Source organism: Coloeus monedula (assembly GCF_965178545.1).
Source record: "Coloeus monedula genome assembly, chromosome: 4".
NCBI lineage: Eukaryota > Metazoa > Chordata > Aves > Passeriformes > Corvidae > Coloeus > Coloeus monedula.
The window spans coordinates 64495045-64519764 of record NC_138784.1 but is presented as its reverse complement, the minus strand read 5'-3'; the positions used below and the strand labels follow the sequence as shown (position 1 = coordinate 64519764).

The 24720-nt window shown below is 38.4% G+C and overlaps 1 protein-coding gene across 2 annotated transcripts in view; it reads right to left on the bottom strand.

Moving 5' to 3' along the window:
- PTPN12 (protein tyrosine phosphatase non-receptor type 12) overlaps nucleotides 1-24720 on the bottom strand; it is a 70564-nt gene that overhangs the window by 36351 nt on the left and 9493 nt on the right. For both annotated transcript variants that reach the window (XM_082279545.1, XM_082279546.1), the window contains exon 2: nucleotides 1872-1980. In XM_082279545.1, the coding sequence (XP_082135671.1) occupies nucleotides 1872-1980 (109 nt within the window). The remainder of the gene's footprint in view (nucleotides 1-1871; nucleotides 1981-24720) is intronic.

The window sequence follows — 24720 nt, the reverse complement described above, 5'->3', positions numbered from 1 at the left end:
ACATAATGCTTCTTAAAAAAGCACAAGTGTAAATTACAATACTTTTAGATCACAAATCTAAAGACAGCATACTCATATACAGGCCTAGAAAAAGCCTTAAAACACATTGCACTGTGTTACACTCTGATACATAGATTGTAAAAGCAAGAACACTCTCTAAGCATGCAATGGTGTCATAAGACTTTATACTAAAAACTGCTTTTAAGTGGCAGAACAGACTAATTAAACGAGAAGGCTAATGAGGGATCTTATATTCCCAGCACATTAGATCCAAAATTCTAGAGCAGCTTCCAAATGTCAACATTGCCATCCTGTCTCTGTGTGCCACAGCTCATCTGCTACAGAGTTTAAGGTCTGGAGTAGAATTCCCCCAAAAATATCCACTGCTGTTCCCAGCTTCTAAGTGCTTGGATATTGTTATACAACTTAAAGGCTCAGTTCACAAAAACTGATCAGTTCTTCAGGTGACCAGTTAACACCATGTTGCATTTAACTACCATTTAGGATGGCTTAGTAAACTGCAATGGGAACATGCATCTTCTACTCTGAAGCCAGTGTTGAGTTAGTGCTGAGGTACTGATCTCTCTGGGAGCAGTAACAATTTCTGATAAATACAGCACTAATCTCTGATTAAGTTACAAATGTACATTCTTTCCTGGATTTACAAGAGATAGGCAATGATACTTTGCCTTTCTCCTGCTTCTTTTCATTTCAAGCTGGTCTCCCATCCCTTCATTGCCAGAGCCTTTGGATGTTTGAGACATTCACTTGAACTGAAAATATACCTTCAATTTTCCTCCATCTCGGCTTTGAAGTTCGCTCATTTCCCCACTGTGAGCTTCGTTCCCTTCCAGATCCCAGTGACTCAGCTCTTATTTCCATGCAGATGACAGATATGCTCATCTACTGCTATAGTTGCAACCATTCACTGCTGCAGTGCTACTGTCTCACCCACTCAGCCCGCGTGCTACCAAGATCTTGCTATTTTGTTCATGATCTACCAAAATGCCAGGACACTGTTAATCAGATGACAATAACAACTTCCTCTCTCTTTTTCACTCTTTTTCACTCTCTTTCACTATCAAACATTTCCTCCCAACTAATAAGCAGAGTAAAATGTACCTGTTGCTGACCTTCTGGGATAAGAGAAGTGGCATTTGTCAGAAGACTACCCTTTAATCTCATTGTCAGCTCTTCAGATCAAGAAGCACAGTGAGAGCTTCTGAAATAAGTGGCCTCAGGAGCTACACAAAGTGAGTGTGTAACAGACAGTCTTGTAATTTCAGATCACTGATCTGTTGTATCCACATGTTGGTGGGTTTAAAATCTAAATTGTGCTCTGAGTCTTGCTTTCTGTGTCCACACATTAAAAAGAATTTCATTTGGACTCTAGCAAAATAGAAACCAAAGGTAATCCAGCACTGAAAGTTCTCCAAAACGATTTTCAAGATACAAATAGGCAAAAAAATATCTATTTTACTTTAAACCAGGTTCCCTAAGCCTCCTTAAAATTTCACCTAGAGTTTATGCTGACATTTGTTTTCTACCAAGAATAACATGCTCCTAAGGAAAACATACATTTAAGCATCTAGTAAAGTTCTCAACTATTCTGAGCTAAAATGAAAGTGTTGGCTTGATACTGCTTCAGAACCACAACATATTTACCTTCAGGTGATACCTCTCCTGATAAAATATAAGAATATTCAGTCACTTTGCCTTCCAAGTTAAAAATAAAAATTTTAAGAACATCATCTTTCAGCAAATTATCTCCAATTTTGCCTTTCAGTAATAACTAAAAAGTAAAATTCAAAATGCATGGAAAATAACAAGCCCTTTCCTTTGTCTTCTATTAACATGTAAATCAGACTTACATGGCAATATATCCTTGTATCTATTCTTTTTAACATTTTCTTCTTTTTCTCCAGTGGCTGTTGGGTAGATCTTCTCTGTTCTGTATTTTGTTGATAATCTTCTTAACCTCTGAAATAAAAGATTTATGTTATATTTTCAAGCCTCAAGATAAACATCACAAGGTATTCGTTTCATTGATGATTACTAGGAAAAAAATTTCTTCTCTTTTACGTTACTCACTACAATGAAGTTTAAACATCTAATTATCCAGTACTTTTAGCACAGTTTATACCCAAATTGATGCCAGCTCTATGCATCATGATACATGGAACTTTGGAAAAGACTACAGCACCAGCATGGACTATGGCCATATTTTACTTAGATCACACATTGCCCTGTTGTGGAGTAAGAACTGCATAACAATACCTGTGAGAAACAGAAACATCTCGGGATACCTGGAGGAAGAGCACAGCATGGGCTGGCTCACAAACAGCTGGCACTTGGCTCTGAGGCACAAGGCTTCCAGCACTGACAACTGAACAGAAACCAAAATCTTACATGTAACTGGTGCCAACTCCTAACACCCAACTCCTGCTGAGTTTCAAGCTCAAAGAAAGAATGTCCCCATCTCTCAGGCACAAGCTATTCACAGTTAAGATGAGTGACAGGAGGTCTGCTGTATTCACAACAATATGTCATTTTTCCCCCCTCCATCTTTTTCAAATCTTAGAAATGTGAGCAAGTCAAAACCTCTAATAATAAAAACCAGCCCCTGCCTTCCAGTGACCTAGGAAATAAAAAGAGGAATACAGCTTTTATCATCCCAAATAAGTTAGGCATTTGCAACCTTAAAACTGAGGAGGAAAAGTTCTCATTGAAAAAAATAAATACAAGAGGAGCCAGCAGTTCTTGTTATTTTAGACTGTGTAGACATCCAGATTTAAAAAGGAACATTAAAGAACTCAGAAATTTAACTCTGGTGGTTGCAAACCCAGCCGTTCTATCAACACGGACATGGTGGTGGTGCATAAAACTATCAAGACGAAGATTGAAAGTAGCTTCAAGCAAGTTTAGCATCTCCAGTGAGGGGTGTTCTGCTCAGACAGAAAGATAAGACATTCTTCGTGTTTCCCTCCCTCTATATCCAATGCATCATTATACACGTGAAGACTCAAAACATTCACGATTTGTGCTCTTTTGGGGAAGGGAGACAATGGGAGAGGTTTTTTGTCAGTTAAAAATGTAAATCTTGTTTGTCACTGACTATGCAACAATGTACAGGCAGAAGGGTATCATAAAAATGATCATCTGTTTGAAAAGCCAGTTTTAGTATCTTTAGAAGAATTCAAGAAGAAAACACTTGGGACACTCACTGCACACTTCAATTAAAAATATGTTTTGGCAACTCAAGCCCTCCAAAAATTCCTCCTAATTTACTATGCAAATGAGGTGACCAAATATGCATATTAGGTCCAAAATTGTCCTAGTCCCACACTCAACCCCAAGAAGAAAATCACATAAAACTTAGCATCTCTCTTACATAGCAAAAAACATTTTCATGAAATTTATATGGCTATCGTAAAAAAAAAAAAAAAAAAAATCAAATTACCTACGCAAAAGTGAATAAAACATGTCATTAATTTAATTGAATAATACACATCTAATAAACCAGAAAAGTGACATTTGCAGGGCAAAAACAAATGGCAGGTTTGAAAAAAAAAAAGCCAACACCAAAACCAAAGCAAATCAAGTAGTACCAGTTTTCAATTTTTTTGTCTTCTACAAGGACTTCATCACAGATTAAATCACTGAACACTAAAAAGAACAACAGAACTAGCCTGCAACTTTTTTTTTCTTAAAATGAATTTTTGAGAAGCTTGCAGTATTAGTCAATGACGAAAAACAGTAAATATCTGGAGGTGTGATAGTAAGTCTCCAACCACACAGTGATGAAACTATAAATATTTAATCTGAAAGCATTGCTACAGTGAGGAACAGGAAGATTCAATTCCTAAAAAGACACAAACAGTTCCTGGAAGCCCCCATTGCAGATTACACTCATCTTTGCAACACTAAAGACAAATTCACAGCACAACCTCTATGCACAGCAGACAGAGAAACCTGGTTTGTCACACAGCACAGACAAAGAATACCACTGCACATAGGAGACATTGTCCTACATAACACTGACCTTTCCTAAGCCAAAAAATATCACTTGTGCTAAAATTGAACGCAATCAGGAGTCTAGAAAAAGCCAGATGAATGCACATAATTTGGCTAAATCAGCTATGAACTGCAAGGCTGAGAAACAGTTAGAAATAGGTCAGAAACCTCCAATTAAGGTATGAAAAAAAAGCAAAGACCAATAATGATACTTTCTAAGCACAGTCACTAGTATGATTTTGTGTAGTGTCCCAACATGGCTGTGAGTTTTAAAGGGTATTTCCTCTATCTTACTCTAACTTACAAATGTTATGACTCTGCTTAAAAGAAGTTTAGTGAAAAACTGTATCTACAAACCATGACTAGAAGCAAAAGTTATTTTACCTGAGAAAGGACACACTCAAGGAAGTCAGGTTAGGTATGAAAAAGCATCCTAAGAAGGTGATCCTTTTTGCTTTAGCCCATTTTAAAGGCATGCAAGAAAAAACTTCCACCAATACAATTTGGACGAATTGTAAGCCAAAAAGACTCGAGTGACTAGCACCAACTTTCATTTTCTGGAAAGCAATGTTATGAGAATCCATCATAGCCTTCCTCCCTACATGATTCATTATCCCCTGCTCTACAGTCTGCTAAACAGACCAGAAAGCCCAGCTCCAAGGCAAAGCCTGGAAATTAAATACAGGTTGATTCTAGCACACATCTGTTCCAAAATACTTCAGGATCCATGCTTTTAATGTGTGTTTACCAGCTGTTCTGTGACATGGGTAACAGAAGATACCTAAGTACGGTCCTGAGAGCAATTAAAACAAGTAAGGAGCATTCTTTGTGATTTATAGTATCAGCTACGTTGAATAACATGTATTTCATGCTTTGGAAGAGGAAGAATTGACTAAAGAGTAAGGAAAGAATTTTAAAAACTGAGCTTTGAACAGACTACCACAGGAATGGAAAAGTGCCAGACTCAGCAGAGGATTCCGCCCTACACGCAATAGAAAATTCCTGCAGAAGGCTATTGCAGTGTGCTCACAGCCTGCTGTGGGATGCAAGGGATCCAGTGCTTCCTAGGTTACAGCCCAGAGTGACCAAGAGGAGGAGAATGTACTCAATAGCAGAACAGGGGTAATGACAGGGCAGAAGAGAAAGGAATTCTGTTCAGACTACACTAAGCTGACAAGACAGCCAGCAAGATCTGTCTCAGCCGGGTTTCATGCTAATTCTTAATAAACAACTGTCTACAGTACAAAGCAGCACTCACATTTGGGTTAAGTGAGTAAACTGCCAAAATGCTTCCCTGAAGATACTGGGACACCAACAGCAGGGTCATGGGAGGTCCAGCCTGGTGCCTCTGCAGATAACACTGGGCGCTTCCGTGACACTCACCTATTCAGTGGGAATACTATTCCAGTACCACAAAAATCTTCACTGGTATGTTCTCTTAAGAACAAAATGTTCAAAGAGTAAGTATGATGACCCATAAAATATATACTTTAAGAACTACATTCACAAGGCCTTTAGTTCCACTCATTAGAAAAGCTCAGTTTTAATTCTGCTTATTCATTGTGTGACAGAAGTGGTTTGTGGGGTGGTGACAAACACCACATGTGACAGTGGGGAGATGAGTCTTTGAAACAATTTAAGTTTCAGAAACATACTTCCAACTTCCACAGTGGTTTTACAATCTGTACTACAAATCTACTTCAGAGTGTTTATGAAAAGACAAACCAGCTTTTCAAACCAAACTTGTGTAATCCCACCATATTAAGAAGAACTTTGTTCAATCATTTCAGGAAATACAGATCTTTGACTTTCATTGTCAGTTTATCTATTTATTTGACCATTTCCAAAGCCTGTAAAGACACAATGCCTAATATCATAGAAGTGCTGTTTGTGGATTAAAGAAAGCATTTATATAGCTTATTGAAATTTAAAGAACTCACTTCAAAAGAATAAACTTTATTTAAGATACAAAAGTTCCTTTGACTCCTTTCCAGGCTTCTTTTCAAGGAGAACATGACAAATATTTCACCAGAGTTTCTGTTATCTCCAGTCCCCAAACTGCCTCCTAAGTCTTATCTGACATTTCTAATTGGCAAAACAAGAGATAATAAAACAGGGATGTTCTCTTGACTCTCCTTTTTGACCATTCCTGAGGAGCAGGACATACCAGAGTGTCAGATGCCAGTTGCTACAGTATTCCATGACACCCACTTGCCATGTGACAACAGGCCACAGAACCGGGCTCAGGAAGTTCTACACAGCTCTGCCAGTGGTCTCCCGACATTGTGCCAATCACACAGAACATATTTTGGTTTGCAAAATTTGCCTAAGTACATTAAGAAATATTCAAAGAAACAAACAATTAAAGAAAAGCTTCCATAAAAGTTACTTTAAAAATCAGAGCATAAAAGAAGATGCTAGGAAACACTTAAAAATGTTGTATTAATGCACTCATTTCATTAAATACGACAGCTATTTCTATTTTAAAGTGCACATTGCATTTTTCTTACTAATAGGAGGGGAAGAAAACCACAAGAATTATGTGCAACTCTGGTCTCATTCAAATAATTTAGATAAACATTAATAGGGCAGAATACATTCCCTAGTACTTATACTGTGAGAAAAAAGTACCTGTATGGAGCAGTATGAACCAAATTACCACAAAAATGTCAAAATTACTATCTTCTGGTCATCTATACTCAGATTACACAAGTTTCAGATTCTGTACCTATGAATGAAGAAATGCCAGAGATGCCTTTGGCAACAGACAGTTCAATGCAGACTTTGGTATCAGTGTTCAAATGGGGCTCTGACTTCCTAAAACTGCTTTGGTTTCAGAAGTATTTTAACTTCAAGGCCTTGCAAATCCAACTGGAATTTTCCGATACCATTTTCTCACCAGTGAGGTCTCTGAGAAACACCAAGACCAGCTGATGGTAGTAAACTCAGGTGGAGAACAGACTATTCAGGAGTGCCTGTGTAGCTCCTGGTTGCAATAGCAAGGAATAAATGAACACAGTGAACAGCACTTTGTCTGAGGAGTATTTGTAAAACAGCATACACTTGTGACCCATGTCAATATTTCCCTTTTGATTCCTTTCAAACAGCAATTGTTTCCAAGAATTCCTAGTCCTCATGAAGGAGGGAAAAAACCTTCCCAAACACTAGTGAAACATAAACAATGAAAGGAGAATGATTGGGATCTGTAAAACTTCACTGTATCTCAACATTCACAGATGGCTTTGGCTGCAAAATAACAGGCTAGCAGCCTGCACTGGACCTATCTCTCTGAACAAAGCCCTGAAAGGAGATTGCAGGCTGAACTGATAGAAGGAGGAGTTTTCATTGCCTTGTCATTCTCTTCTGGCAACACCTACTAACCCTCAAGCTCTAGGTGCTCCAAGGGAATCTCTGCTGAAGTGATTAATATACAAGCCTGATAACTACACTCCCTTGGGAGCTCTGTCTTCAGCATTTCATAGCAGGACAGTGATGAGTCAAAAAACCCCCACTGTGTTCCAGGAAGCTTGTGGGAACCGTGTAAAAGAAAAGCCCTCCAAAATTACCCAGACAACCGAAAACAGCATTGTTTCAGTACTAGATTGCATAGTGTGTTCTGTACAGGAGTTAGACTTCAACGATCCCTGTGGGTCCCTTCCAACTCAGGACATTTTATGATTTTACATCATCTTAACTCTCTGATATTTTCTCAGTAAAGAGGTGAATTCATGTTACTGCATTAATTAGAGATTTCTATCCCATCAAGAAGTATCAGCCAATGAAGACAATGCTGGTACATCCTCATGCAGAGAAGGCAAAATGATAATACTGCAAGCAGCCTGTTAAGGCTGCTTTCTTCAGTATCACACTAAAACCAGAAACAGGTAAAAAACCCAAACCAGCAGCTTATTCTCCAGAATTAGGTATTGTCAGAGTAAGACCAACATTTCCCATCTTTCCAAACCCATATTTTCCCTAAGAAAAACATAAGAATCAGACACATCTCGCATGCTGCTAATAACTAAAGATAGCTTTACACAGACACTATCAAAATGTGGGCTGAATGCTTCAAAAGTCTCCTTTCCTCTCCCTCTTTTCTGAAACTATTTTTATACCATCTGCATGTCAATCCTAGTCTAAACTAACAGTACTATCAATTACAGTTACAGTTAATTTATGTTCCACATAATAGTTAAGCCACATACCTACGGCCAGTTTTACAAGGTTGGAGAAGAATAAGTAGATCCGTGGTTTGGCGACAAGCAAGGAAATAATCCAGCAAAGCAGAACATTAAATTACTAAAGCATAATCTAGTTTTAGCTAGTAGGTTACTAATGTATGTTCTGAAATATTTTAGAAAGTCCTGCAGCATACTCTTTAAGAATTGGGATTATAACTTCCCATCTCTGAACTATTCTGTTTCCTCAGCACACCCACATTATTGCAGTGACTACTGTGAACACATTACAAGAAGTGAAAACATGCTGGACAATGAAGTTGCAAGAGTTCTTTATAGACTATGAGTGAAGAACATGAAAATTTCTATTAGTATGAAAGCACATAATTAGAAAGTTGACTGCTTTGGACTCAAGTCTAGGAAGCACCTTGATGCAAAACCAGAAAAGGTTAACATTAACGTTAGCTCACACTACAAATAATGGGCTTCTTAGCAGTGTTAGAGCAATTCCAGAACAATTGCTGATAATTCAAAACAGAAATAAGCCTCAGATTTTTTGCAACAAGATGATTTTCTGTCCTCACAATATAAACCCAAACAGCATATGGAAGCAAAGCACTTGGAGAAACAAAGAAATAAAACGCAAACCAGGGAACCCCTTGTTTAAAATCATGATTTCCAAATTATTGGATTCATTATTTTCCTCTTATTCCTTCAGTAAAAGGTTTTTTATGCATGCTGACAGCACAAGCGTATTAAAAGCATCACATTTAATCTTGATTTAAAACAAAAAATCGCTGTAGGTTTAGGTAAACATCTCTTCAAGAGCCACTCTGTCTTATCCAGGAAAGGTGACCACACTTCAGTCCACTCTACCTAGACAGTCTATCTCAAACTCTGTCTCTGAAGTCAATCAAATTTTGACATCCTGGATGTGACACTGACACTGCCAGTGCAACATTTGAGTGAAGACTTCTACAGACCATGTCCTCCATCCAAAATAGAGATGAAGTAGATACTTGTCCTTGTCTCCTTTACACACACCAGGTTTGCTTCAAAACCCAACAGCTCTGATGGTAACAGGAATGGATACCAAAGTAACAATGTCCCCAGGACCAACCCTAGGAAACCTAGAAGAGATTATCTGAAGGCAAGTTGAGACTTTTTCCACAAAGAACACCCCAAAGGCAAGAGATTTTATTCCAGGTCAATCAGGCAGCTAAATGGAACACAAGCCATACTTTTTCAAGGCCACAGGAGGGGCTGGACCAGTCACTGTTTGTCACAGCTTTGTGGCTCTTCAGCTTCAGTGCTTGTGTCTCAACCAACATAACATCCTGAAACACTCAAAAGCACCCTGTCACAAGCATTCATATCAATAAACAGCATGAGGATCTAAATAAGTACTAGCCTCTGTCCTTGAAAAATACTGATGGTTTTTAACCATATCAATTCTCCAATATTTTATCATCTATCACCACCTATTACTCCTCACCAGTCTTTACCATTCCCCTGCCTGTGACTTCACAGTATGTGGCATGAAGCATTAAGATCCATGGACAACGTATTTTGCTTTTGTTTCTGCTCAGTGCATAAGAAAAGGGGGGGAAACCAACCCAAATTCTCCTCCCTCTTCCTTCACAAGATGCAAAACCCTTCCTCTTTTCCCACGCCTTGGAACACATTTCCTTGAGGTCAGTGTTTGTTTTCCAAGCAATTCAAGGTGGGGAAAAAAAAAAGCACCACAACTGAAACAGGAAACACTGAGCTTTCACTCCAACAGAAGTAAACTAGAATTTCCTACCTGCTAGTCCCCCCCACTACCAAAGCTGCCATAAATGAAGGCACAGGAGAATAGTCTTAGAGCTTTATTAAAACCTTACTTAAGCCTTTTAATAAATCTGCGCACACACACACACACACACCGCCCCACCCTCCCTCAAAAAAAGGTCTGCCATGGCTGTTACGTCCTGCCTTCCCAAAAGGGTTTTAACAGCCATGTCTTGCCAATTTATATGAAACACAGATCCTGCCCTGTAAGACTTCACTGAGAACGAGTTCAAGCTGAAAAGTTGGAGTCTAACAACTGTTCTGGGTCAAAAGCAGAGTTGTTTGTGCAGTCAAGAAACACTGCAATTCCAATCTGGTTTTGAGTCCAAATTACCTTACTGAAACATCTGTAGAGCTCAAAGGTGCTGTTCCTTTCAGTGACATCCTTTGGCATACAGCTGAATTGCTACTCAGTGGCATGAGTTTAGTGTTAAATATACAATTCCAATAACAATATGCCAATTTTGTCTTTCCCCAGAAGTCTTTTTTTTTAAGCAATCTTGAACCTTGTATAAAAACACTGTATCTTTAGAGACTTTCAGCAGTTCAGAACCCCCACTATTCAGCAGGTTAAGCTAGGATACTGCTAATAGTTATGTTAGTTCATGACCAGCAAGTAAAACGCCCACTATCTAATAAATACAAATAAGAAACTTTCGCTAAGCGCTGAATCAGTACTTCCATGCAGCAACACATACACAGGGAACATATAAGGGATTGTAAAAAAAAGATAAGATAGTAGAAATGTATTTTCTATTTGCTATCTGGAGAAAACACACAACTATTTTCACCCTTTCTTTGAGGCTGTGTTTGGAAGCCAAGGAATGTGCTAGTTATAAAGAGGCCATTTATGATAGAGTTCAATAGCATTTTAAGAGCCTCATTAAAGTCACAAACTTGTACTAAGATTTCAACTGTAATAACCCTAGCTAATAACCAGCACAATATTTATGGAGAGACAAAGGAATTTTGTGTTGTAATCATTTATATTTGCGGTACCTGTCAATTTTTGCCTAACAAATTTGTCCCCAACAATTCAGAAGAACACACCTTCCAAGCATCATTCTGGTTTCAAAAAGAGATGGGACAGTCCAATGGCCAATAAAATTCTCATAATTCTGGCAGAAAGAGGTATAAAGCAACTATTGAAATGAAACCAAAGCAGTAATGGCTATTACAGAAACAATAAATTCAGACAACCAGTTACTTCCATGCGTGACTTCAGATTATTTCTCTCCATTAAAGTTCTTGCTTTAATGGCTGAACATTCAAATAGCGCTGCTAAATGTTCAAATGCTTGAACAATATGAACTCTACCATTTAATTTGTTTCTGCTGAATTAAAGAAAAGGTCCTTAAATCTTCTCCATACATGCTATATTATATGCAGTTGCCTCCTACAAAAGTACCACAGGCATCTACACAGTGTTACCACTCAGAGTACACATTATAGCACTAATATAGTATTGCCACTCAAGAAGAATGTTTCTTACTTTCGTCATATTTTGTTCAATAAGCACTGCAAGACAAGGAAAAGGCTGTGGTGCTTCTCCCACATAACCATTTATTGTCTGACATACCATTAACACTTTGAAGTCCATGGTAACCTCAATCCCAGGTATTCTCAGGCCATGCCAATCCAAAAGCAGCTACAAAAGAAACAGTTGTCTCTTTGGCAGGCCTGTATCTTGACAAGATACAAATAAAAGAATATTACAGGGAAGTTACCAGAAAGTAAATGAAAATACTATTGTAATCAAACAGTTTGAAGTTTAATCTTCTTAAAATCATGAACATTTTTGAGGAAATTTTTAATTCTGAAAACTCACAAAAGTTTGTACCTAAAGGGCCAAGTAAAAGACATTCACTGTACATCCTCTTAAAGCCCGTGCTGAAAATCTGTACAACTATACTCCTCATACTTCTACAATAAGGCCTTTATATAAATTTTATTCTGTACATCAAAACCGCAGCTCAAATTTTAAATTATTTTCCAAATAGTTGTAGGATGCCTTTTTTACATTTATAATGCAATTATTTCTGCAATTTTTAGATTTTGAAGAGCAAAGAAAAAATTACCTCATATGAAGTATGTGCTCAATCACCTAAGGGTTTTTAAGTGCCCCACAACTTAAATTTGTTGCACAGCTAATGTGCAAAATACAGTCCTTCTACAGTGCCAAATTTCAACAAATAGAATGGTCCTCAAGTCAACTGATAGAATGAATCTGGTTCAGACAAGAGCTTTGTCAATCAAGCTGCTGATAAATTTAAAATAAACCTCAGCTGCCATGGCTTCAAAAATATTAATATTTACAATCCAGAATGTACAAGTCGATCGTTTGTTTGGTAAACAATAGCACAGGGTTTTTATCTGATACACAAACAATTTTATTCAACACCTCCGGGTTCTGGATGACAGATTTACTTCCAGGTATTTCAGAAACGCACGGGAACACCTTCAGAACCCACCTCAAGATCTTTATCTATAATTCTCATCTATGTGGAATATGTGACTCCACTTCCTTTCTTGGAAAAGGAAACTGTTCCAATCTGAGCTTCAAATAAGTATTTGATACGGTGCCAATTCAAAAGAAGAGTATGTGAATTTCTACAGGGAATTCAGTTGAGGCTAGTCTCTTTAGTTTGTTTTTACAAGGAAAAAAAAAAAAATCTTCTGACTGAAGCGATCTCACAAGCAGTTTCTCAAAAAACTTCCCATAACAAGCAGGCATTTTCCTTCATGACCTCTCCAGCAAAGCAGTGCACACTAACAAACATTTGATGACAAACCAGAAGACAGTAAGAGATGAAGATGGGAATTTAACATTAATCAAGAGAACCAACTTTCGGGGCACAAGAGGAAAGAATAAACCTCAAAAATGCCAAACAAAGTTGTACACTAGAAGTTATAATGAAGGAAACACAAATGCATATCACAAATAACTAAGTGACAACTCAAGTGTTATAGAAGTCACCAAGGAAAAAAAGACACAGAATAGTTCCTGATAACCTGCATTCAGTAGTAAGTCCAGCGTGCTGGGAAGCTACACATGAGACAATATAAATTCTCAACAGATGAGAGAATGTCAAAAAAAAAATAGCTTCTCTTCTTAATTAGCATAACAGGTTAGTTAAAGTTGTGATTTTTCTGTTTTGATGGATTATTTTTCAATTTTCTTTGTGGTCTGAAATTAAAAAAACTAATTCAACTTGAAATTAATGAAATTTTCTTCTTAGGACAGAAACATTCATATTCTACTATTGCTTGCGTTGCCTAAGCACACACAGAAAGTGTTAGTAGCTTTTACATTTGTTTGCTGGTACTTCATATAAAACACAAATTCTTTTTTATGGCAATGGTTGTAATGGTCTGGTTTTATTTGGAAATACTTTCAAAGTAACCAAAGAATGCTAGCAAATATTAGCATCTCTCAGGGGAAAAAAAAAAAAATCAATGCTTACTCTGGACAAGGAAACAATATCTTCCTTTTAAAAACAGTCCCTGAACATTTAAGTCTAACACCCTTATCCTAAGCAATGTCAGTCTATACTTTCTATGACTTGTACCATTAAAGGGGCCTGAAAAGCTTTTTGTTTAAGTCCAAATTTAAGTTCCTTGAAACTGTCTCATTCTAACCACATTTACAAAGTTACCAGATGGTCAACAAATCCAAACCCACTACATTATTGTTTAATGAGTACTAGTGCAGAATAGTTTAAACACTTGAGAGATCAAACAATAATGTGCAGCAATACTTAAGCATGCCATCTCCTGCTGTCAAGCGGCAGTGTTTTCTAGGCAGTGTTTATCTTCTCTGACAAAGAAACGTGGATTTTATTACTTTGGAAACAAAATGTCTATTTTTGTCTTTAAAGCAATATTAACATTTTGATGAGTATTTTCAGAAAGTTTGATTTCTAAGCACTGTTCTCTGCTTAGGAACATTCCTGGAAAACCTGTGGTTTTGTTAAAATTTCTCCTGCTACTTGGTTCCCAGTTAAACTAACAGATGTTCAGGATGAGCTGCAAGGCAGCTATGAGGCAATTATTAGGCTTCAAGTTTCACAGAACCAACAGGCACAGAATTAAAGGCAACTTAGAGGCACCATCTGTCTTGGAGGTAGAGGCTGGAACACCTGCTAAGAATTGTGGTTGTTCAGCCTGCAGAAGAGAAAGCTCCAAGGAGACCTTAGAGCAGCCAATAAGAGAGATGGAGAGGGACTTTTTCCAAGGACACGTAGCCACAGGACAGGGGGAATGGCTTCAAACTGAAAGAGGGCAGGTTTAGCTTACATATTAGGAAGAAATGCTTTACTGTGATGGTGGTGAGACACTGAAACAGGTTGCCTATAAAAGCTGTGAGTGCCCCATCCTTGGAAGTGTTCAGTGCCAGGCTGGGTAGGGTTTTGAGCAAGATGTCCCTGCCTATGGCAGGGCCATTGGAAGTAGATGATCTTTAAGGCCCCTTTCAATCCAAACCCCTCTATGATTCTGTGATCTGCCCCCTGCTGTCCTCCACAGGTAACTTATGTTCTTCACAGGCCGGGAGGACAATGGGCCAATGCCATAACTTGAATCATTTTATTACAAACAACCAAGGAGCACATGCAGGTGACTTGAAGGAACAAAAAAAATCCCCAAAACCCAACAACAACAAAACACAACTACTTTGACTGCACGAATGTTACTCCTTAAATTCCAGAAGTTACATAAAAATTGCTCGGGCTTTTTCTGTTTTTCCTTTTTCCTAACAACTCCAAGAATCTACATGAAAGAAAAACTAGGTAAAAGTTTAGAAAAAAGATGGCCACTAAGCAGCAGCTCTCTTGCCCTGTGTCAGTGGAACCCATCCACTAGATGTCAGTGTCCTCTTGGGCAGAGGAAATCCTTGATTCCCAACGCAAATAGGGCAGCTGGCAGTCCTTGGTTATCAGGCCAACTGTCCAGGAGGAAATTCTTATAAAGCATCCCTGGGCCACAACAGAAGCAGCCAGTAATAGAAGCACTTGTGGGTAAGAGACACAGAACAAATACAGCCCTAGACAAAGCTTAGCCAGTAGGGTTAAGAAGCTCATGTCTAAGAACTCTTTTGTGCAACATTACTGATTAAAAGAACACATTTTTTGATAGGATGCTGAATGTGGGTGTTAAAAAAACTGAAAGACAAAGGTCTTTCTTTTTCCTACTTTCTGAAATACCCAAAACACTAACCAACATTTTTGCAGGAAAAAAAAAAAAAAAAAAACCACAAGAATGGGTTTTACCTCTACTAAAATATAAATCAGGCTTAAAGAGGCTTAGACTCAGAAGCAATAATGTAAATTATTACAGCACAGTGTAAAATCCTCTGCGATAGGCATGAAACACCACACCCTAAATAAAAGGCAGAGCCAAAGTCAAAGTTCAGGTACATTAAGTGCCTGCTGTCAGAAGAAATGGGTAGGCCTTTTTATTCACCTGCACTACATCTAGATATTAAGGCACACTATAAGTTTTGAACAGAATATTTCAGTTGGAAGAGACCTAAAATTATCATCTAGTCCAGCTGCCTGACCTCTTCAAGGGTGTCTAAATTTGAGTCTAAAAGGAAAACACTGATATTAAAGGACTCAAACTTGACTGCAAGGCCACATACTTGTAAACTAATGGCACCCCTAAAAATTACAATGGGCAAGGGCATGCCAGAGGGGAAGCAGCATCATGCACTACAAAAGAAGACAGACAAACAAGGAAGGTGAGAAAAAGCAAGCCAAGTTTTTATAATACATTTTAATGCACCCAGGATCGTATGAAACCTATACAATCAAGGAACTGATCACTGTAGTGGTAGCACACACAAGAAATCTCTTGGTTCTTGTGGAGGATACTGGGAAGGCTTTGAAGTTGAAAAATAAGAAATTAAGTATTTCAGAGGGGTAGGAAGTACAGCTTTCTTTCTTTTTGAAGATATTGGATCAACTTGCCAGAGAATGTTTCATTCAATCCCCCAGCAAGAAAAACACCTTGAAGCCAATTTGAACAAGCACAGGACCTGGCTAAAGACACACCCTGAAGAACCACTTACAGTTACTGCACACTTACATCTGTTACTCTTGCCAGACAGGAAAAGGCTAAAAAAAAATTCACCACAACTTTTTCCCTTAGAAATAGGAACTTTAAAAAAGAAAAAAAAAGAAAGAAAAAAAAAAAGAAAATGAGGAAGTTGAATGGAAGGAAATCATACAGAACTAAAAAAGTAAAACTTTTGCAAGCAGTCCAGGGTCCTGTTGAACAATGCCAGGTAGCAGTACCTGCCACTGTCCTGACCAGGGATGGGCTCTGGTGTCCTGTGTTCATTGACCTATTGATACTACAGACACAGTCTCAGCTTCTACTCAGAATCTGCCATTGAGAAGGACTGGAAGCATGGCTGTATTTAATTGTCACAGTATCCTCCAGTCACAATAAAGTACTAGACTAGGCGTACACTTGATTTGACACATTACGTCATTTTAATACCCTGAAGAAACTGAAAAGCATCACATGATCCTAAAGTTTATCTCCTTATCTTCCTCCCCCATTACTAATATACCTATTGCACCATGCACAGAACATTGCATTGTCCCTGGAAAGGACAAAAAAATAATCTCATTCATGTTATTGTTTTCTCCCAACCACAACTGCAGTTATGATCACCTGAACTGCTCATTTTTTTACAACCAAGTTATTTTTAAGGGACTGTCTTTTACTCAGATCCTATTTGCCCATGCAAGTCTAAGACGATTTTACCCTTTTGCTCTTACACTGCAAATCCAAAGATATCTTAAGAAAATTGCCCTCAATACAGAAATAACTCCAGTTTTTATTTCCCATGTGCATATATGCCCTACAATAACACTGTGCTTGCTGATCCATCTCTTTCCAAGATAATTGTTTTGATAATTTTAATGAACAAGTAGATCTTGAGAATAGCAAAAAAGGCAACAAGGGGAACATCCTGGCCAAATTCCAACTCTTCAGCATTTCCTGTAAGCCTTATTTACACCACATCTTCATCCACCTTGCTAACACCATTGGTTGGTCACATACAGTTGTACTCAGCACGAACATAACTGATCTGTAGATTCATTACTCATCTTCTTTCCCAATTATGAAAACCCACACATCCCACACCTCCTCCCAAAAAATCCTAAAAATGTTTATAACATTTTGAGATCCTTTCCAGGCAGCATAAGACAATCACAGTCATATTATTCTATTGTACCAAACACCACAGCTATTAATATTCAACTAATTTACTGTGTTCAAGTAACAAACCCATCACTTCAGCACACAAGAAGCCTTTTCAAAACACTACTTCTTTCATGGTTTATTGATTCTGATTTCATTATTATTAATTATGTACTTAAATGTTTAGATACCATCCAAACCCTGCAAATTACAAATGCTAAAGGGTTACTGAGATCAAACGGAAATTACAGGTTTCTTATTTTAAGAAATCATCAAAAAAAGGAAAAAGCAGCCAAAGTAGATTCTAGGCTTTTCTACATTGTAGAAAATGGCAAGTTACCACCTTGGATACAATTCTAAGGCATACTTCAGACTTTAAAGAAGTTTCCCTCTAGATAAAACCATAAATTTACAAACCGTTATTTATCTGCTTCCTTCCATCATATATTGCAGAAGCTAACAAATGGAATACAGGAAAGACAGGTTTTGATGATCTACATGATTATAAGATAAGTATAGAGGGGTTTCCTTCTTTACAACTTTGGGATTCTTTAAGTTTGGCATGAGCCATGCTTCTTATTTCAAGTCTGTTCAGCTTCTGGTACAATGAAGTAACACAAGGACAGAGCTTCATTCCCACCCTACAGACAAGGTGTACCAGAGGCAATAGTTAACATCAATTACAACAGCTAATTATATATTGAGATTTTCTCTAACTGTTGCATCAAGTTTTAACAATTTTTCACCTCTTAGCTTTTTACTCCAATTCTGCTGCTTTAATCTTATTTCCCAAGCCACTAATCTCCTTTACTGTCTTTCCTTCCTCATCTCAGAGCAAATGCTGTCTGTACAGTAACTTGCTAGAGACACTTGCTACAGCCCACACTTGCCCATCTAGGAACAGGAAAGCTGCTCAGCACTCAGTCATGTATTCCTCTTTTCTCTGCTTACATGCACATTAAAAAAATTCTGAGCTGTGGTCAAATTCACATTCTAATTCTGGAAAACAAGAACCCATTTCAGCAAAGCCACAGAATTAACAATGTGACTCGGTGAGACACTGTCAGTGGACGCCCTGGAAGAGCGGCAGCCGCTGGATTGGCATCTCAAACCCCACTGCCTGCAGAGACCGGAGTCAGGCCTTGTTCGAGCGTAAAATACTGGTGACAGCTCCTGGCACAAGCAGAACTTCTTCCACATTTTTACTGTCTCTTTCAACTCAGTACATTCCTCAACAAACATTACTCATGGAGAGAGCAGCAGGCTGCCAACCTGCACAAAAATAAGCCATGAACACCTTTCCTGCTTTAGCTTGCTAAAATGCAATGCAGTCTCCACAAACTCCTCTTTTTGAACAGCTTCCTCCTAACATTTACTCTTCTCTGCTGCCTTCTCCATCAAAATGTTGTTTTATCTCCCTCAAGAAACACATACATTATAGCGTTTTACTGAGTATTGAACTCACATTTCCATTATCTAAAAGCATAATTAGGTGTCATTTCTCCAATTTTAAATCTCCAGGTTTGTGAAACTGCTCGTCACAGCTCTTCAGAATGACAAAATAAGCAGATAAAATACAGGAAATGAGGAAAGTTGCATTACCAAAGTTACTTCCTCTGATCTATCGAAGACACTCTTGGGAAAAGTTAGATAAGGAAGAATGGAATTTAAATTTCACAAAGATAGCAAAGACTAAACCAAATTGTGAGGTTTTTTAACACCAAAAAAAAAAAAAAGAGAGCAACTGGGAAAAATGAGGCTACGTATTACTACACAGCTTAAAAGGACCAAGTTGCATTGCTGCTTACAGCCATTAAAATTATGTGACTTGCTTTTCAGTGTGGAAACAGATGTGCCTTTAGTCAGAAAAAAACCAAACTTCTAATTCCTATAGATGCTGAGGACTGCCTATTGCAGTGTTTCTAGCTAGAAAATAGGCTACAGACATTGCACAGAATTTGGACTGGGGAGAAACAACAACCCTTTCCAAATATCAGAACTCCCTACACTTGCTACTAGGAGAACTATTTAAGCACAGTTAAGTAGGACTCAAAGTTTCCCAATCTTATTTTCCCTTAATGGAAGTGGCAGCATTCCAAACAAAAGCCATACCTTTAAAAGACCTCAATTAATTTTCAACATGTCAGTTAAGTTCAATCTCAACTCCTGTATCTGCTGCTGCAGTTTGACTTCAAGGAACAGGAGCACTTTTCTAAAAGCAATGCCCTCTTTAATCCTTGCATTGTGACTTCCCTTAAAAGCTACCTTCTTCTCATTCCCAGTTTCTAGCATTGTGCATCAGTATTCCACTGGGCAACCAGAACAGCTATTAATGCTAATAAGCCCAGACAGGAATACACATTTGTTCTAAAGAGACAGTAACTGCATGACAAGTAATAGGATGAGACATACAGGATTGCTAAGTCCTGGCTTTAAAATGCAAAATACAGAAACACATACTCTACAGCCAAAGTGAATTAATTCACAGGAGCAGTGAAGTATCAAAATGTCTTATCAGGATGCAAGTGCTTCTTATAGATGCATTATGGTGAATAGCACAGGATGTGAGCATGCTCAAGTACACCATTTACTAGAAGGTTGCATCCTGGCCCCAGTGCAAGCTGCACTGCTATTCCCTTTGAATACTGACTGCACTCCTTGTAGGTATCAGGACTCAATATTTATTTCTAAATACTCAAATTAGGCTTTGGTCTCAGTGAATCTCTGTAATAACCAAGCTTAGACAACAGCTTAACACTACAGTGGCTCTTTTGAGGAAAGGGACCTGTAAGCAGTATTACCTGGTCCAATACAAACCCTGAAATACTATTCCTGGTGAAATGAACGAATCATAGCAGGAAAATTCATAAGGGACACTGCTTGAAGATTCTTACAAAGATCATTTAAACCAGTCTGGTTAAATCTTATTGTCCATAGCCATTAAAAAGCTAGTGACTATCAGAGCCAGGTAACATTTATAAATTTAACTTCTTCTTTAAGAGGATAAACAAGGTCAATAAAATGTGTGGCTAAGCTACTCTGTACTGAATTTGAAACCAAGACCCAAATAGACCAGCCAGTTCTACTTTGACCATTGAATTAAAAAAAAAGACAAAACCCACACACATATTCTTATAATCCAACAACTGATCATGCAATACTCACACAGCTTAAAAGGATACCAAACTATACTATAGACAATCATTTACCTTCAGTTCATTAAATCCATGACAACCTATATAAAGCTAATGCTTGTTCTGTAGAGCGTCTAGTCTAGGAGTGAGGTGAAGTTGAAGAAGCATATGAAATTTATTCGCATGGTTTTCCACTCATGATGCAATGGCTTCTGTCATCCAAAACCAGTAAAAAACCAAAGATTTAAAAATATAAGGAAATAATTTTAGCAGCCCAGGGATAAGGTAGCAGAAACAGAAGAGTAAATGTGAGGGTAGAAATGAAAAAATAATTAGTAAAATCCAACCACAGCATAAAGAGAGAGCAAAATTAAAACATTCAAGACAGATCAGAGTTGATATGGATCAAAAATACATGTTGCAATTTGCATAAGATCTAACAGAAGTACTATGCCCAGTGGAAAACTATACACTTCGTAGGATGATTCAACAACTAGCTGACATAAGTACAGAATTCCTGAAGGATATCTTGTTTATATAATGTCCAGAAGCTAGATCAAATAAGCTAAAGAAAAATCAAAGACAGTAGTATGAATACAAGAGGAAGGTCACATGAGCAAGTATTTCTCTCTTTTCTTCCACAAAAATCCTTCCTCCCTGGCCTTTGATATAATCTCCAGAAGCAAGTCAGGTAACTTTGGTTATGCAAGGTGTGTTGTAAATTTTAAGGGTTTCTCAAGTCCAGCTTGCAAATTAAAGGATTTTATGGACTTAACTTTCCACACAATATGACAATCATACACCCACTAGTCTACCAGCCACAGGAAGGAGAGCAGGTTGGGATCTCCATCCAAACAGATCTGGAGTTCAGGAATATGAAGTTGGTAAGCTGCTGTGGTGGGTTGACCCTGGCTGGTGCCAGGTGCCCACCAAAGCCACTCTACCCCTCCCCTCCGCAACTGGACAGGGGAGAGAAAAATATAACAAAACGCTCATGAGTTGAGATAAGGACAGGGAGAGATCACTCACTGATGGCCAACATGGGCAAAACAGATTCAACTTTGGGATATTAACTCAATTTATTACCAACAAATAATGAGAAGTAAAACAAATATTAAAAACAAAAACCACCTTTCCTCCACCCATCCCTCCTTCCCAGGCTCTAGGTTCTCCTCCCAAGCAGTGCAGGGAGATGGGGAATGGGAGTGACAGTCAGTTCATCACATGTTTTTCTTCTGCCACTGCCCAGGGAGAGGAGTCCTTCCCCTGCTCCAGCATGAGATCCCTCCCACAGGAGACAGTTCTCCACAATCTTCTCCAGAGTGAGCCCTTCCCACAAGCTACAGTTCATGAACTGTTCCAATGTGGGTCACTTTTCCATGCAGTGCAGTCCTTCAGGAACAGACTGCTCTAACGTGACCCACACAGGGTCACAAGTCCTACTAGGAAACCTGGTCCAGCATGGGCTTCTCCCTGTGAGGAGTCTGTTCCAGGTTGGGCTTCCCACAGGGTCATAGCCCTCTTTCAAGCACCCACCTGTTCCAGCATGGGGTCCCTCCAAGGATTGCAGGTGGATCTCTGCTCTCCTGTGGACCTCCCTGGGCTGCACGGGCACAGCTGCCTCACCATGGGCTGCACCAGGGGCTGCAGGGGAATCTGCTCTGGCACCTGGAGCACCTCCTGCCCCCCCTTCTGCACTGATTTGGGTGCTTGCAGGGCTGTTTCTCTCAGATATTCTCACTCTGCTCTTCTCTGGCCACAATTACTTCTGTGCAATAACTTTTTTGGGTTTTCTTCTTAAATATGTTATCCCAGAGGCGCTGCCACCATCTCTGATGGGCTCGGGCTTGGCCAGCAGTGGGTCCATCTTGGAGCCACTGGCATTGGCTCTGTTGGACATGGGGGAAGTGTGTTTTAGGTGGTTTCTCAGAGAAACCACTCCTGTAGCCCCCAACCACAACTAAAATCTGTCCATGCAAAACCAATACAGCTACATTCCCCTAAGGAGAACATTCCACCTTTTCAGTTGTCACCAATAAACACCAGATTCCAGTACCACACTAACAAGAATCTGTTAGCAGGGAAAGGAAGGAAAAAACCCCAAGATAAAAAGTAAATATTGTCTGCTTTATTATCACTTGTCTTATTCAGGTGTTCCATGCAAACTATTCCATCTACACCACCAGTACATAACTTGGGAAACTCCTGACTTCAGCATCAAGTTCTGGAGGCATTAAAGTGGTAAGTAATACAACAGCTCAATAAAACATAAACCACATGGCACACAAAGAACAGAAGAAACTAATTTTTGCATTTATTTACAAAAGCCAATTCCAACGCCTCCCTGACGTGCCCTAGAAGATCCTTTACCTGGCAGAAAACATGGCCATTTTTAGTTCAAAAGGTACTGTCTGTAGAAATAAATCAGCTCTTTACCTACTTCTATTCCTTCACTGAATTCCCTTGTTACTTCATTGCTGCTTTTCTCACTTCTAAACAAATCCTGATCTCATATACACTTAATATATCTGGAAGTTACCTTTCTCCATAAGAGCTAAAAACATCATCATTGAGGTTTTTATATCCACATCCTTTGGATGACCATAGCATCTTAATGTACCAGACAGGGAATATTTTTTTCTATGAATACAGGAAGGGAAGCCCATTATGTATGCTGTAAGGCTGGAGAAACAGGATGCTGGCTTCATTTTCACACGATCACCAATTTAAACAGTGCTAATGCTTTTTAAAGTGCCGTGCCAGAAAGACATGTTGCTACAGCCTTGCACCAAAAATACTATAGTGTTTAATCATGTATAAGGCACCAAATGCAAGCTCGTATTCAGGCTGTTCCATATTAAAATTAGTAGTGGAATTAGCTAGCATCTTAAAAGGAAATATTCTTTCCCTTTAGGAAATCACATTGATTTATGGCAACAGCTTGCTGACTTTGGGATACACACATTTTTTCTGTGTTATTGGTCTCCCATGTTAAATAATTTATCAACAGTCTATAGATTTCCTTAATTTGTACAAAATACAACTAGGCTTCTCTGCCACAGTTTCACCTGCTCTTTTCAGAACAACAAAAATAGGAAGCTTACATCTCAAATAATTTGCAAGCTGCATTTTCGCCACAAGAGGCAAAAGAAATTAAAGCTCACATTTCATCATCTTAATCAAAATATTAAGAAAATACATGGCACCAGTTGAAGAAGCAACTGTAGCAGTGTTACTACAGAATGCCAAGGCAATTCCCACAGCAGTTCTGTGGAATAGCCTCTGGAAAAGTACTCCTGTTTATAAGGAAAATACAAAAGGTTGTGATAGGGCTTAACCTGCAGCTTAATAACAACTTATTTCAGAGCATTCAGTTTGAAAAGCTGACTCACGTCCAAAGCTTTAAGTGCCTGTGTAGCACTTAAAGAAATTCTGTAGCAAAGGGCTGTTAAAGGAAACAATGTATATTTCTCCTTTCTGGGCATAGTCTTCATGAAGTAGAAATAACAGAAAAATACAGCATCTATAAAATACCACATTTCTTTACTAAAGTAAATTCCAGTGAGTGCCTGTAGTACTTTCCAAGTCCCTTCTACCTGCCTAAAATCAGTCATTTTCTCCATTAACATTTACATATAGTTCCCTATATGTCCATTAACATCACAGTTCTGTTTATGCAACCTCGAAGAAAATGAGTTAAAATTAATTTTACAGTATAATTTGGTCACAATAAAAATCCACACAGTTTTGTGTAACCACCTAAACTACCAAAATTGAAATCTTACAAGTAACTGTTGAATACATAGAGCTTATCTGGGGACATTTACAGTATCTAAGAGATGATTTCCTTCCTTTCGCAGTTTGTGCAATAGGGGTGCTGCCCTATAGGAAATTTATAATTAATTCAGCTCTGCAGGAATTCTCTGTTTCTCGAAGCAGTTCAACTAACCTACATATGCCCTTCCCTCCAGAACAGTGCTTCATTTTCCAGCTTTATTTTGAGCTAAATGCTTCCCTTGAGTACTCCTACTGGACAACTGTATTCATTTCCATTAACAATTACCTATTTGCTAAAATTATCAGAATATACATGAGGGAGTAAGTAATAACGAAAGCATAGCTTCCAGTTGTAATCCTGCTTCTCATGCATGAAGGTGAAGATTCAAGTAGACAATAAAGGAATAATTAAGACTTAGTTTCTACATGTGTAAAAACAGTAAAAAAAAGAGCTATGCACTACAAATATGCAGGACATGATATATTTACCACTGAGACATCTCCATGATCAATTTTACTCACAGAGCAGCCAGTCATCAACTTCTGACCCAGTCTATCCACAGTCTAAATGCAGT